The following is a 15,363-nucleotide window of genomic DNA, read 5'->3' as shown; positions in this document are numbered from 1 at the left end:
CAAGACTGCCATGACAACATCTCTTCGTCTATTCCACTCTCTGGGGCTTACGGTCAACAGGAGCAAATCTCAATTACACCCAAGGCAGATCCTTCCTTTTCTGGGAGCTCTGCTAGATACCGTCCGCTGCAAGGCATTCTTATCTCACGAACGGCAGGTTCGTCTTCAAAAATTAACAATCCTGATTTCCAAAAGAAGGTCAGTTTCTGTCCGGATGTTCGCGCCGCTCCTAGGGATGTGCTCCTCTGCAATACACCTCGTCCCTCTGGCACGGCTCCGGATGCGACCCTTGCAGGAGGAGTTACACCTTCAGTGGCAGCAGGCGATGGGTTCCTTTGACATCCTCGGAGTCACTTCAGGCATGAAGAGCGCTCTACGTTGGTGGTCCCACATACCCAACTTAGCAAAAGGGCTCACTTACATACAGAAGATTCCAGACTTTGTCCTCACTACAGATGCTTCCATGGAAGGATGGGGAGGTCATCTCCAAGACTTACAGATACTGGGGAAATGGTCTCCAGAGTACAAGAACAAGCACATCAACAGTCTGGAATTGCGAGCAATTTTCCTGTCTCTGCAAGCTTTCCTTCCAAGAATTGCAGGTTCTTCGGTTCTGGTTCGGACCGACAATACCACCAGCATGTTTTACGTGAACAAGCAAGGAGGGACAAGATCAGCAACTCTGTCCACAGAGACTCAGGAGTTGTGGGAATGGGTCACACTCCACAACATAACCCTCAGAGCAGAACATGTCAGAGGTCTCTGCAATACATTAGCGGACACACTCAGCAGATCCCAATCAGATTGCCACGAATGGGAGCTAGAGCAAGCTCAAGTGCTCAGAGTATTCAGAGCTTGGGGCACACCGCCACTGGACTTGTTCGCCACAAAAGAGAACAAGAAATGCCGCTTTTATGCCAGCAGACACCCTCAACAGGGGTCAAGGGGGAATGCCCTGTCCATGCGATGGTCAGGGATTTGTGCTTGCGCTTTCCCCCCGATACCTCTAATACCGAGGGTCATACGCAAAATGAAGTTGGAGGGTTGTCGTCTCATCTTGATTGCACCCAGATGGCCACGCCAATACTGGTTTCAGGAGCTTCTATTACTATCCCAGGACCAGCCGATCCGTCTTCTCCCGACGCCCACAATGCTGTCAAGGAACAGAGGTCAGGTTCTCCACCCAGATCCTCAGTCCCTACATTTACACGCATGGCTCCTGACTTCTTAGAATTTAAGGACCTGGATATCCCTCAAGACTGTAGGGATATATTAACGAAATCACGAGCCCACAGCACTATAAAAGCTTACCGTCTAAAATGGAAACGGATTTGCTGTTGGTGTGAAGCAAACCAGGTGCACCCGGTGGACGCTCCTGCAGAACAGATCCTCCCTTATTTGTTACACCTGGCAAGATCTGGACTTTCTTTCCCTTCAGTCAAAGTCCATTTAGCTGCACTTTCCAGATTCAGAAAGGGTGCTCATGGCCCTTCTCTGTGTTCATCCTCTTTAATTAAGCAGTTTATGAAAGGACTTTTCCGGGAGTTTCCTCCGGTCAGACTTCCGCCACCGGAGTGGGAACTCAACACAGTCTTAATGCAATTAATGAAGCATCCATTCGAGCCTATCCACAAGGCTGATCTAAAATTCCTTACCTGGAAGGTTGCTTTACTTCTGGCTTTAACATCAGCTCGACGAGTGAGTGAAATTCAGGCGTTTACTGTAAAGGAACCTTTTCTACACTTCACTCAAGACTACGTGCACCTCCAAACTAATCCAACATTTATCCCTAAGGTGCCCTCACAGTTTCATCTTAATGAACCGGTGAGGTTAAAGACTTTCTTTCCTAACCCATCTACTCCAGTGGAACGAGCCTTACATTCTCTCGATATCAAGAGATGTCTTAAATTTTATCTTCAAAAAACAAAGAACCTTAGAAAGTCTGACCAATTGTTCGTGGCTTATGGCCAAACTACCCTGGGAAAGGAGGTGACAAAATCCACCATTGCCAGATGGATAGCATCAACAATCCTTTTCTGCCATGACAAAGCTCACAGGCCATTGTTACGGAATCCCAAGGCCCATTCCACGAGAACAGTAGCAGCGTCTACAGCATTGTTTGCTGGAGTGACTCTAGAAAATATCTGCCGTGCTGCGACATGGAAAAATGTCCACACTTTTACGAGACATTACTGCCTCCAATCTACGCATCGAGATGATGCAGCAGTTGTGATTTACTAGAACGCCTCCGGGTCGAAAAGGGGGTCAGACAGGGCTGCGTTCTAGCTCCAACACTCTTTGCCCTCTTCCTGAACGGACTGGTTGAAGATATCCTGGCATAGACTCACTAAGTTGGCAGGCAGGAAAATCCCCGTACTTATGTTCGCGGATGATACTCTGCTCCTGTCAAGATCACCTATGGGTATGGCTAGAGTTCTGGATGGCTTTGCTACCTTTTGTAGGAAAAGGAACTTAATAATCAACGTGAACAAGACAAAATACATGGTGTTTCACGCAGATACCATCAACCGTCCCATACCGAAATTGGATGGACTGCCCTTAGAACGGGTGAATACTTTTGATTATCTCGGCCTGACCATTAACAATAAAATGACTTGGGTTGACCAGATCTCAAAAGTAAATTTGAAACTCGTTCAGACATCAGGGGGGATCCTAAAGATGCTCAAAAACAGCCCCATAAAACTAATCAGCCCATTGGTAGAGATATACAAAAGTCAGGCAAGGGGGATGGCAGCCTACGGTGCGGAATTATGGGGCCATAACCCATCCCTGATTTTAACTAAGTCAGAAAACAAATTTTTAAGACAGTTATTCGCACTCCCGGTGAGCACCCCAATACAGCCACTCAGGATGGACCTGGGTATTCAACCAATTGCGGACATGGTCGCCTCCAGACCAGTAATGTACTGGCGACGACTATGGAGCACTCCTGAACTTGCCATATTTCAGGAAGAATTGAAATCCATCCTATTGCTACCAAGGGCAGGTGCTATCCCCTGGCTAGCTCATGTTAGGAAATCACTAAAAGATATAGGGAGAGAAGACCTCTGGCACACACCTGAGGACACTTGCCCTTCTTTGCCAAAAAAAACATTGGGTAAAACACTGCAGGAATTTAATCTAACTCAGACCATCCGATCAGTTAATACCCCGAATTTGACCTCGGCTTTCCTAGAGGCCAAAATTAGTTATAGTTTTGAGCCTGCAATCGACTTGATCCAACCCGTATTGGCTAAAAAATTATACTTACAATTCAGGCATGGGTCTCTCCCCCTGTTTTCAAGAACAAATAAATGGGCTGGCCAACCAAGGCAATCTTGTCCAGGGTGTGGTACTACTGATGAAACTGAGGTTCATGTCGTAATTTTCTGTTTGGCATATAAAATACCTCGTAGGAAATGGATAATCCAACTTGCCAAGAATATAGGGGTTACGAATCATAGAGATCTCTTCAGGCTGCTGAAATATGATCCTTCTCCCCTCTATGTTACTGTGATTGCTAAATTTCTCTTTTCTATGTGGCTAACCAGAAGACAACTACTCAATCACATTGGCACCAATCCCTGCTATTAATTTGTTTTAATTCGTGAATTGTATTACTGTGTTGGTTTTATCAATCATGTCTTAAATTTGTAAATATTGTACCATGATATTTTATCACTTTTATGGCTTGTAGCCGAAATAAAGTTTTTCTGACTGACTGACTGATGCAGCAGTTGGACAAGCTGTCCTGCGACATCTTTTTCTTTGAGATATCTTCAGGTACCTTTTCATATTTTTCACATGTAATATGTTTTAGTATGACAATGCAATATTTTACAATAATGATTTGGTTTCATGTTCAATGTTCTTGCATTACATGCTGTTTTCTCTTTATAGATTGCATGTTTCGAATTTTAAGATTCTTTTTCTTATACCTCTTGTTAACAAGCTGTGGATGTAACTAGGGAGTATCAGCACTAGTCTCCGACCATCCGCAAACGACTGTATACTTGGTATACTGCTCGCTATTCTGATTCAGGCATGTGAATCTATGAAAGATACCCCAATTCTGGATAAGAAAACAAGTTACTTACCTGTAACTACAGTTATCCAGTATTAGTATCTTTCATAGATTCACATGCACCCACCCTCCTCCCCGTAGAGTCAGTTCTCTATATTTTAGGACGTTTACTTCCCACTTGTGCTACGAAAATCTGAGGAGAACTGGCTCGGCTGAGAGGGTTCTAGAAGGGTGCTGGTGTCTGATTGGTTGTTACCAAATTCTTGGTTCTTTTGCATAATGAGGTAGATAGGCTGCTAAGATATAGGCTTTAGGCCTTTTCTTTGGGCCTGCTACTACTACTAACATTTTTGGCATTACTTTTTATTTACCGGGGACTCCCACCTCGGCGACGGGGAATGATTCAGGCATGTGAATCTATGAAAGATACCAATACTGGATAACTGTAGTTACAGGTAAGTAACTTGTTTTATTATTCAGTTTAACTTGTTTTGTTAGAAAAAGACTGATTTTTGGTGTCAGGAAATGGTGAAGATAATCAGTGTCCCTTTCACATGTACTTGTAGAATTGAGACCGCTGTTGTGTTGATGGAATAGTTTTGCCAGGGAATGCATGTATAAGTCAAATAGTAATAGCGAGAGAGTAAACTGTAGTTGAACGCCGAACTTCAAAGGTCTTCCTTTTGAATCAAAGGGAGGGAGTGATAAAGATAGCACCCTGTCAGCCACAAAACGTTGAATCCACCTAAAGATTTGGCTGCTCTTTAACCCCTTGGGTGCCAGGCCTTTTCCCCTCCTGTGCCTGGCGCTTCCCTAGTGGGTGGGTGTCATGACGAGATAGTCTCGTCATGGGCACAGCGCGACTGTGCTCCATGGCGAGACCATCTCGTCATGGGCACAGAAGAGGTTAAGTATGTTGATGAATATGGAGTGAACTGAAAGCACCACAGTTTTCGTGCTGTGTTTTGGTAAACAAACTGCCTAGATCAGCTGAGTATTTCCAGAACAGATTTGTAATTAAGGGAGGTCATGTCATTTAAGAGGTTTCCCGAGATGTAATTAAAAAGAAATAGATCAAATATTGCTGATGTTCTCCAAGCTGAGCAAGGATGTTTTTAGGTCTCGCCTGATCCAGCGCATGCGCTGGTCTGGCCGAGACATTTAGTTTATGGGTTTCGAAAGTGCTGCCACAGGCCTAGCACTTGCGTTCACGCGCGCAGCCGGCAGTTTTCAGCACCCGAGGCGCCATCTGGAGCTTTCACTTTTTCCGCCCGCGTCGCAACGCCACTGCTTGTTTTCCAAGCTTTGGCCGCGCGCGCACACAACTCCTGCTTCTCCCCCTCCCCCACCACATATGGCGTCTCGCACGCGCGGCCAAGGCTTGTTTCTTTTGTCTTAAGCACTCAGCAAGAGCACGTGTGTTAACCCACTGCCTCCCTAGTGAGCTTCTCTTCCCCCTTCGGTGCTCCGTGTTGCTTTCCTGCCTGTGTACTTCGCCCTCCTCCTCCTCTCTCGCCCCTTGTTTCTGTGTCCCACCACATAATTTCAGGGTTGCCTACCTGTCTGTGTGCTTTTCCCCCACCTGCTTTACATTACTCTCTCGTCAGCCCCCTCTCTTCCTCACCCCGCCTCGCTGCTGCTCCCTCCATCTTACCCTTTGTGTTGCTTCCCCCACCTGCAACTCCTTCTCCTGTCAGTTGCATCTCCTCCCCAACCCCGCCCTCTGTGTTGTATCCGTTACCCCTTCGCACCCGCCGTGTTACTCCCCCCCGAACCCTATCATTCTATGTTGCTCACTTCCCACCAATGCATCAATAAAAAAAAAATTGCTTGCATAATTTTGTTGGCATGGGCATGTGATGGGTGCGAACTGACAAAATGACGCAACTGCTATGTCATAGCGCTTGTTTACATTTTATTTGCTATAGCCATGCTGCACAGCACCAGCAAGTATGTACAGCATTGGCTAAGAACCATCAGGAAAGCCAATAGTTACCAAAGGCAAGACTCATTGGCTTTGCCAGTGCTTCTTTCCCCTTGGGCTCGAGCGGGCATTTACAACAATAACGGAGGGAGAGTGTGGGGTGTATTGCGCACAGTGATCCCAGCTGAAATTGCAGCACAGATTCACAAGGATTTAGTCTAACAATTGTGTTCCCGTAAAAGACTGCGGAGATGGGGAGTAGGCCATGTGGATGTCAGTGATCTAAAGTTGTTGTTCTTTCACGAATAAAATAGTTAGTTTAACTGAAAGCTCTCCCCAATGCTGTCAATGGTTAACATAGACGATTGATGTGTTGGTCTCTGTAATGCCCATCAGTTCACGGACCTTTGCCGGGACCAGACAGCACACAAGAACATTAAAGCTGGGTGGGGGGAAAATCCGAGGCTAAATGTTTCCGGTCAGTAAAGCGATATCTGTCTAGAGAACATTCACGAGTAGCAAGATATTGAGGTTCGAATGCCAGTTGCCTAACTGAGAAGGGGTTTAAATTGGATCATGGAGTTTTACATACAGGCTTTTTAAATAGCTAAGAAATGCCGGCATCAGCCACGTGTCGTGAGCCTCAAGCAAAACCCCTGGGGAATAGAAGGAGAAACCAGCATTGGCATAGCCAATAGGTCTCTTCTTTGGGACCTTATAAGTGTTTAGCCATGCATCAGTTGATGTTGTTGCACCAAGGATATTGTGCTGCATAACTAAATACTTATAAGGTCCCAAAAGCGAGACCTATTGGCTATGCCAATGCTTGTTTTAAACACTGGCCTATCAACTGCTTGTTTCCGGTAATCTGGAACTGTAGCCTGGGGGAGGGGGCTGTTCAAGAGGAGCAGGAGATCCTTTTCAGATAGGAACAGATATGCTTCATCAAATGTGCAAACATGGATCATTGGGAGGGCCAGTCTGCTGTGTATGTGCAATATTACTAAATCACAGCTGATGGATATTAAGTTAAGATAAACCAAAGCGGGTGAAATAGAGCAATTTAAATTGATGTTCTCAGTGGGGGTAATTACCTTCTCGAGGACGGCATCTTTGCTTTACAATGTAACAGTTTGCTGGTAAACCAGTCTAGCAATTGGCTCTAGTTCCCACTTCTTCTGCCACCAGATGTGAATGTTAAAACATATCTAGTTAGAGGAAGGTGGCGTGCTGTACATGTAAATAATGCAAAGAAGATTAGCAACGGGGCGGAGTTCTCTTCAGATGCTGTTCACGGGTGAGGCTTCAGGGTGTTCCATCGGAAATAGATGTTGTGCTCAATAAAGAGTTAGGTTTGCAACTATTTTCCGAAGTGAAGGAGCACTGGAGCTAGCCATATGTACTTTGCTAAAATTATTCCAGATCATGAGTGCGTAGGATAAAAGTTTTTTTTTCTGTTCTTTTCCTTCTTGGGTGTGGCAGTACAGAATCTGCGTGTGTTAAACTGACCACATAAGGAGATGATTTTTTTTAATGCCATATGGGATGGCATGTTGGAGGTTACTGTACTGTAGAGCATACAAGTTTTAAAGGAGCTACAGGCTGTAAGGGAGGCGATGTAGTTATTTTACATAAGTTGTGATGTAGCTTTACTTCTTCTTCAATCTCTTGGTACATAATGGCTGCAGCATGCATAACTCTTCAGTTGGGTTAAACGAGTCCAGGATGTTGGCGAGTAGAGCTTTACACTATTTAAGAGTAGGAGGACCTGGGCTTTAATATCTGACCTGATGTCTTGTTTGCAAGGTAACATTTTACGAAGTAGGTACATGACTCCTCTCTGCTTTAGCTGTATAAAAGTGGGACCCAGTGACCCACTTGTTTATCCAGTTCCAAGCTCTCCATGAAATGGGAAAGGAGTGCTCTGCAGAGTACTTGGAGGACTGTTTTACCACTTAATCTGGTGTTTGCCTGACAGCCAGATTTCCTGGGGTGCAGGAACATCACCTAAAGACTTGTGTTGCCGGAAGAAACTACACATCTTACCTGAGATGCCTAGTAGCCAGCCTACCTGCTGAGAGAGGGAAGGAGCTTGACAACTCGAAAGCAAGTGCTACTGTTAAGGAAGAGTGAGAAGCAGCAAGATCACAGTGCTGGTTGGGTCTGCCAGAGGAAGGAAGATTGAGGAGGGTATTCTGCAAGCCCCAGGTGTTAGCAGGCATCAAAGTGGCTCGTGGAATCAAAAATGTTGATACCACTGTGACCAAATATTGCGCCTGATGCTCATCCTGACTGTTGTGACCAAGAAGTATGAAGGCGGCTCAGTGACTGCCACAGTTTGCTTACACCTTCACACCACAACCGGCACCCAGAAGCAGGTTGGATGGCAACTTTGACCAGACCCACCCCAGGGTCTCACCACAGCTCCAGGTTACCTGAAATTCCTAGCCATGAAGCCTCTGACATCGGCTCCTGCTGCTGCCCCTCGCAGCAATCTTAATGGAGCGGAAGGTGGCAGCCCCTGCTTAAGAAGTGAACTACCTACCAGAAGTGGGAGAGAAACAACACACTGTTACTGGTTGGCAGCAGTCCTTGGCACTGCACTTCGGAGTCCCACATTGACTAATGAGATCTTTGATAAGCTGACCATACTAAACCTAAAGTTTACTAAAACTTTACTAAACAGTACTAAAAACCAAGTTTTGAGAAGGAGATAGAGGACTGGTGGCATATCGAGGTGCAGTAGTCCCAGCACTCAGTTCACCAAATTGTACCTGTTCACTATTACTTGTGTAGTTTCTAGTTTTTTTGTGTGAGCAGAGTACTTTTCTTTTATAAAGTAAAACTCTAATTTGGGCAATATATTATTGCGCTGCATGGTGATTATTGAGCTCTGAGCTTGACCACCCCCACGCTACATCCCTGAATAGCTGTGACTGCTCGCCATTGCTATCAGCCAAGTGCTGAAGAGGTGGTACATTGCCCAGTTTGCGGAGTCCTAGTAGGACAAACCCCCTGGACATCCGAGGCAACTAATCCCAAGCAACACAGTTTAGGACCATTCAACCTTTTTTGCCCTGTGTCCCTCCAAATGGGGGTCTAACAATGATACAATCAATCTGCCAGAGACCCAGAATTGTACACCGAGATCTCATTGTACCTCATGGTCGAATTGGTGGCATTCTTATACTTGAAACGGATCCAAGATAACGTTCACTCTTGAGTAGAAGCTATTGGGGTAGCTAAATGCAGTCATAGCTAAGTATATGCTTATTATTGAAGCAAATGTCAATGCTAAATAAAATAATGGCTAAATTATTTGTAGTTATCAGGTTGATCCCATCCCCCTCCTTTGCCCCCATGCAAGTCTCTCAATCCATGCTTAGCCATTGTCTTTCATGTAAAAAAGTTGACTTGGTACTGGAATTGCTTCCTCTGCAGGAAAACTCTCTACCTCCACGTTTGCAAAACTGTACAAACGTAAATCCTGTTGCTCATTGACCTGGATAATACCCTGCTGATTGGCCTCCTAGTCTCTGCCTTTATCTCACTCAAGGCCAACCTTTATGACGCTGCTTGCCTGGTTACTAACTGATTACTCTATCGCCACACTTTTCAAAGAATTTCATTTCCCCCTTCATCACCCAGGTTCCTCAGTCTTCTCTGCGTAATATACCTGAGTATCCACATCAAAAAAATAACAACTTGGTAAAAAAAAAAAAAAAAAAAGCATGATTTTTCCGGCCACATGCATCACCTGCAACATTAACCTGCTGATAATGCAGAGGCCCAAAGTAAGGCGTGAGATCGGCCTACTCCTTGATTATCTGCGACACTGCCACTCCCTCCAAATAAGCCTCAGTCCATCTCTGCTGCTTTTCAGGAAGGAACTCAAGACCATATTGTTCCCGATCTACCTTCCTTCCGTTCCCACCAACCCCATCTACACAAATTTAACTTCACCACTAATTCATGGGTTGCACTCAAGCCATCTACTTCTTGATACTGTTGTTCCTCCACCTCCATGCATCTGTGGTGTACCTCCTCACGTCTTGAATACGTCTGCTAAGGCAGTGTAACCCACACTTGTCTGCATGAATATGTCCAAACTAAGTTTAGTGCTCCGTTGATGTCAGGGCCCACAGATTACTTCCAGTGACAGAAGATGCACACTTTCACCCACATGCACAACAGTGTGCACACACATACATCCAGTACATCCTATCAGTTTGAGCTGACTGAATTTCCAGGTCTGCAATGAAAGAGTCTTGGCAGCACAGAACTAAGGTCCACTTACTGAACAGAAATCCAGTCTATCTGCCTGATGTCACAATAGGATTGAAGAAATAAATGTCTACCAAACTGTTTTCTTACATGTATTTCTATCCATTGTTAAGTTTGTATTTTTAATAGCTTACTTTAAAAAGCATAGTATTTGTATTTCATTTTGCTGTATTTGTTTTATTTTGTTCTTATATATAGCTGAAAGCTGGAGATTTCAAAGCACCTTTTTCAGATTCTGTGTGATTCATGAATGGTATTGATGTAATGTGGTTCTATTGTCTGGTATGGGTTGGTGTTGAGGCCTTTAAAGATGCAGGTCATATTGGGTTGTTTCAGAGTTTGGATCTCACCAAAAAGAATCTGTTACTCCTATGTTTGTGTGACATTAGCCTTTTATAATGTATTTAATATTCACACAGGAGACGGTGAATAAGCTACTACAGCTCCATTTCAAAGATGATAAAATTCGAGGTAAGAATAATTTGCATCTTGTTCAGGTAACCAAAGCAATGTCTCTGCATGGAAGTGTAGCAAATTCTTTCAAATAACTCCCTTGCTCAAAGTTATATGAATATTAAGATTTGCTGTTGCAAATTGAATTTAAGAAGACAATTGTGTTTCTTTTGGGGGAGACTGAGTATTTTTTTGGGGGGGTAGCTTTAAGCATGCTCTGTAAGTTCTCTTGACAGTTTGGGAGCATCCTTTAGTGATGGGAACTCTTCTGCCCAAATTTGTTAGGATGAATTTTTGTAGCTCTTTCTTAGGTGTCACTTAATGGCGCTTTGAAATTGTACTTGTACGAAGCACCAGAACCGTCACCGACTCGCAGGTAACAATTGAAAGAAATTATAGATTTATGTATAAGAATTCGGAGGTGCAAGCTTAGACTGTGATGGTGGGGTGTTGTCTGAGATTCTTGGATAAGATGGAGTGGTTTCTGTGAGTTATTCAACTATTGCTGTCACAGTCCATTATTCATGAGATATTACGGCTGTAAGTTGTGCCTCTGAGGCTGTGATTGTGAAAAATTCATGAGATGCCATCACTTAGTAGTACATGACAAGATGTGGCTGGGAGGTGTGCATGAGATGCTAAGGCTGTGAATTAGAGAAAAACAAAATGGTTCTGTTGGACTCTTAGTTTATGGTCAGTGAGGCTCAAACTCTATACTAATCACTGATTAACATTTACTCTCCAACAACAGGTATAGTTCGACATGTAAATTGAATCAAAGAAGTGCGGACGACGTAGTGCTCAAATGTGTGATATTGTGCAATTTGTTCCAATAATACTGTTCGACCTGGCATCTTATGACCTGTTTCCCCTGTCTTTTTGCTTTCTGACCTCCTGTTTTTAATGGTATGCTGGACTTCGTTTTGCTGGTTTAGTGTCTGTGCACTTTTTCACTGCTATTCAGTGCTATAGTGCAAGTGGTCCTACTGTAAATTGTGTCATGAGTGGTTTTCCATGATTGGGGTATCTGATTTACTAGTAAGTCCTTAGTACAGTGTACTGTGTGTGCTCGGGTCCTGTAAAACAAATTCTACTAGTGGGCTTGCAGCACTGGTTGTTCCATCCACAAGAGTAGCCTTTCAAATGTGTCTCAGACCTGGCAAAGTAGTATCAGCGTGCAGGTTTTACTGCTATGTCGACATGGCAAGTGCACCCACTTGCCAGGTCTTAACCTTTCCTATTATTACATACAAGTCCCCTGTCGGGTAGGCCCAATGTACCCCCATGGGCAGGGTGCAGTGTATGTGTAAGGTAGGACATGTACCTGTGTGTTTTACATGTCCTGATAGTGAAATACTGTGTATTTCGTTTTTTACTATTGAAAAGCTGTCTGTCCCATGGGCTATCATGGGAGCCGCACTGTAACATTTTACAAGCGTAACTTTCCAATGAGACAAGATGGAAAATTGGAGTTTAGGCTTTCTGAACTCAGAATTTGAAAAAATACATATTTTAGTAAATAAGATTTTTATACCGTGTGTTTGAAAATGCCACTTTTAGAAAGTGGAGAGAAAGAGACAAAGGAAACCCTACTCACTTGAAACCAGGGTAATTAGTGTATAAACAGATACAGTGGTTACTGTGGGCTAGTGCAATGATATTGGTAATTATAAACACAATCATAATGAAAAGGGTTAGGAGAGGCATTAGGAGAGGCAAACATGTACAACACAATGTTTGGTAATCACAATATATATATATATATATATATATATATATATATATATATATATATATATATATATATATATTATAAAATGAAAAAAATATTTTACTGAAGGAAAAAATGCATATATAGTGCAAAGTGTCCCCAGTGAAATTGGAAACTACAGAAATTGTGACATAAACAGGGGGTTTCCAAAATAGAAGTAAAGTAGACCATTAAAGTAAGATAAATGATGAGAGCTGCCTTCTTATGCAATCATAGGGGCTGTTGAATGGTTTAAAATATTGTCGACGCCGTTTCGACCCCTATAACAATAAGGGGTCTCATCAGGACCTATTGATGTAGGGACATCTATGAATAAAGTGAAAGAAGGGTAGCATAAGTGTGAGCACTGATACAACTGTGTTGCTAGTGAGGACCAAACTTGGGAAGGTCTGTCAACGTGTCATTGGTGCACCATGGGGAAGGGGTTAGGTAAGAGGATTACTCACATGGGACCCAGCCGGGTGCTGTACATGTGGAGGTGGAGGAAAAAAGAGAGGTTGTAATGAATGACTGATAAGGTACTGTGATACATAGTACATGCTGAGAGCAAAAACTTACCCCAGTGAGGGGAGCTGACTGCGATGGGACAATGGCAGTAGTCCTCAGGATTGAGGGCGAAGTACGTAGCACTACTGGAATGGACACAACAATGTGTGTTTGTAGATGAATGTCTGAAATTGAATGGGATTTATATCCGAGCTGAAGCGAGTACAGAAACTAGTGTAGTGAGCAGTGTGGAAGGAGTTAAGGCATCCTTACCATAGTAGAAACAAATTCATGCTTATCGCGCTTGTAGCAACCACTGCGACTAGCGGGGGTAATATTTATCTTTAGGAGGCCTGTATACGTGAATCCCTATATACCTACAATGAGGGACAGTGAAGGGAGAACACTCTTAAAAATGCTCCAGTTGTTAATAAATAACAAAGGCCTAGCTACAGGAGGTAGGACAAGGGTCTTACTGTTATTTGGAACGATGTCCTTAGAAGCGCGATGCTGCATAGTGACCGCACCGTCATCCACTCCACTCAACACGCATGCACAGACGTCACCCAAGGATTACACTGACACATTTGTTATGGGTGAAGAACTGCTGCAGATTTATTTCATACAACATAAGGATGACGATAGAGTGTGTTATCTTACGGGCGATCCAGGGCAAGCAGCCCCTCGCTGCTCCGCCCGCCTTACGAGCCAGCACGCACGGTGGGTCGATGCCCGACAGCGCGGCACATACTTTTCAGATCCTCCTTTGGATCACGTGATCTAATACTCCCGCCCCCTTTTCACGGGGGACGGAGCGTGTTATGGCACACCCCCGGTTGGTCAGGCCCCCCCCAACCGCCCAAAGGACTAACGGGGCGCCGTCGCGGTCTTCCCAGAACCTCCTTCGGCTCCCGGACCTTGGCTCGGGCACCCTTACTGTGCCGGACAGGGGTACCCTTACTGTACCGACTGTCGCAGAGGTACCCTTACTGTACCCTTCTGCCTCCAGATCGCCCTGTAACTCCGCCACAGCTCTGGGGAGGCTCCCGTCGCTGCCAGAGCCCCCCCTTCCTCCCTTCGCTGTTATAGGCGCCCTGCCCATGCGAGCTAGCTTTAGTGGGCTAAATTATGGATCCTGTTCTGAAACCCGTGAACAACAGAAATAATTTGCAACCGATAACCGGGCTTCCCCAGATCCAGCCAAACCAGTCTTAGCCCATGCAGGCCCGGAGCCGGCATGCCCCGTCAGGCAAATACCCCCATACTATCAAAACTCCCCGTGGATTTTGACTGAAGTGACCCGAAACCTAAAATAGGCGTTGGTCCAATGTTACCTTTGCATGGCTGAAGAACGATACCTATGACAAGCCACTCATGCCGGGAAGTGCCCGCGGGTGGAGGGAAGAGTTGACAAACCCGCTCTACTTCCTCTTACCTCAGTTATCTGAGTCTAGCCCTAGTCGGAGTATGACCATCACCTTCCGACAGTCAGCACCCTATGTGAAGCCTAGCCCTCCCAAAGTTCTGCCCGCATACCAGCGAGCAGACAGGACAGCGTGACCCAGGGGGGGAACCAAAGCATAAATGCCTCACTATGTTAATACTGGAAATGCCTGTGGTACGCCTGCTACTTTGCAGCCCAAATATGCCTCCCAGGAGTTTGCCCCAAACATATGGACCCAATCGCCCCTGTGGGAAGGCCACTTCCACCGCCTGCATAGTTGCCGGGCAGTGCTCGAGGGCGGGAGAAGTTCACCCCTTACCGTTACTCACTATAAATGTACCTGTATTGTCGAACTAAAGGACAGGCTACTACGTGAGCTGACCCGGCTCGCCCTTGAAACCAGGGGTCCGACCCCTGCCCCTCTAAGTTCTGCTGCTTCACCTGCCTGTTAACACGAATCCCCAGGGCAGACACCGGCCTCAGACCCATGCTTGGCCATGCCTGAGCTTAAGACACCTCTGAAAAGCAGGACAACAGGCTGTCCACCAGCATTGCATTCTGGATGTTCCCGACACTGCCAAGGAACACGCGCATAGCTGAAGCAACTGGCACCCTACCATAAAAAGTATCAATTCAGCCTTCTCTGCCTGCAAACGGGCTCTTGCGGCTATCTGTATAGTGCTCCCTCCCAACAGGCAGCCCTAACCAGGCAACCCGCACCCTCCAGGCACTGGCACACTCCCGCCCCAGCTGCCCTAGGGTGCCTGTTCGATTGTAGACACAACCTTGCGATTTATCACAGACAGATACCATGGTGTGATGATACTCCGCTGACTACTGCTGAGTGCCCGTAGCACCACGCAAGTCTGTCTTTGCCTATTCAGTGTCTGGCCACAAAGTTAGCGGACATTGCCAGCCCCCAGGTGAAAATCGCAGCTATAAAGTCTCAGGTGCTATAGACGGTCCCCGTAGCCTGA

At 45.3% G+C, this 15,363-nt stretch overlaps 1 protein-coding gene across 1 annotated transcript in view; it reads left to right on the top strand.

Annotated features, from left to right (window-relative positions):
- The window catches only part of CENPX (centromere protein X), a 168,748-nt gene that overhangs the window by 67,774 nt on the left and 85,611 nt on the right, over positions 1-15,363 (top strand). The window contains exon 2 of the mRNA XM_085617559.1: positions 10,652-10,703. Within this exon, the coding sequence (XP_085473685.1) occupies positions 10,652-10,703 (52 nt within the window). The remainder of the gene's footprint in view (positions 1-10,651; positions 10,704-15,363) is intronic.

This window comes from Triturus cristatus, chromosome 7, assembly GCF_964204655.1.
Source record: "Triturus cristatus chromosome 7, aTriCri1.1, whole genome shotgun sequence".
Classification (NCBI taxonomy): Eukaryota; Metazoa; Chordata; class Amphibia; order Caudata; family Salamandridae; genus Triturus; species Triturus cristatus.
The sequence above is the reverse complement of the archived record's forward strand: the minus strand, read 5'-3'. Positions and strand labels throughout refer to the sequence as shown.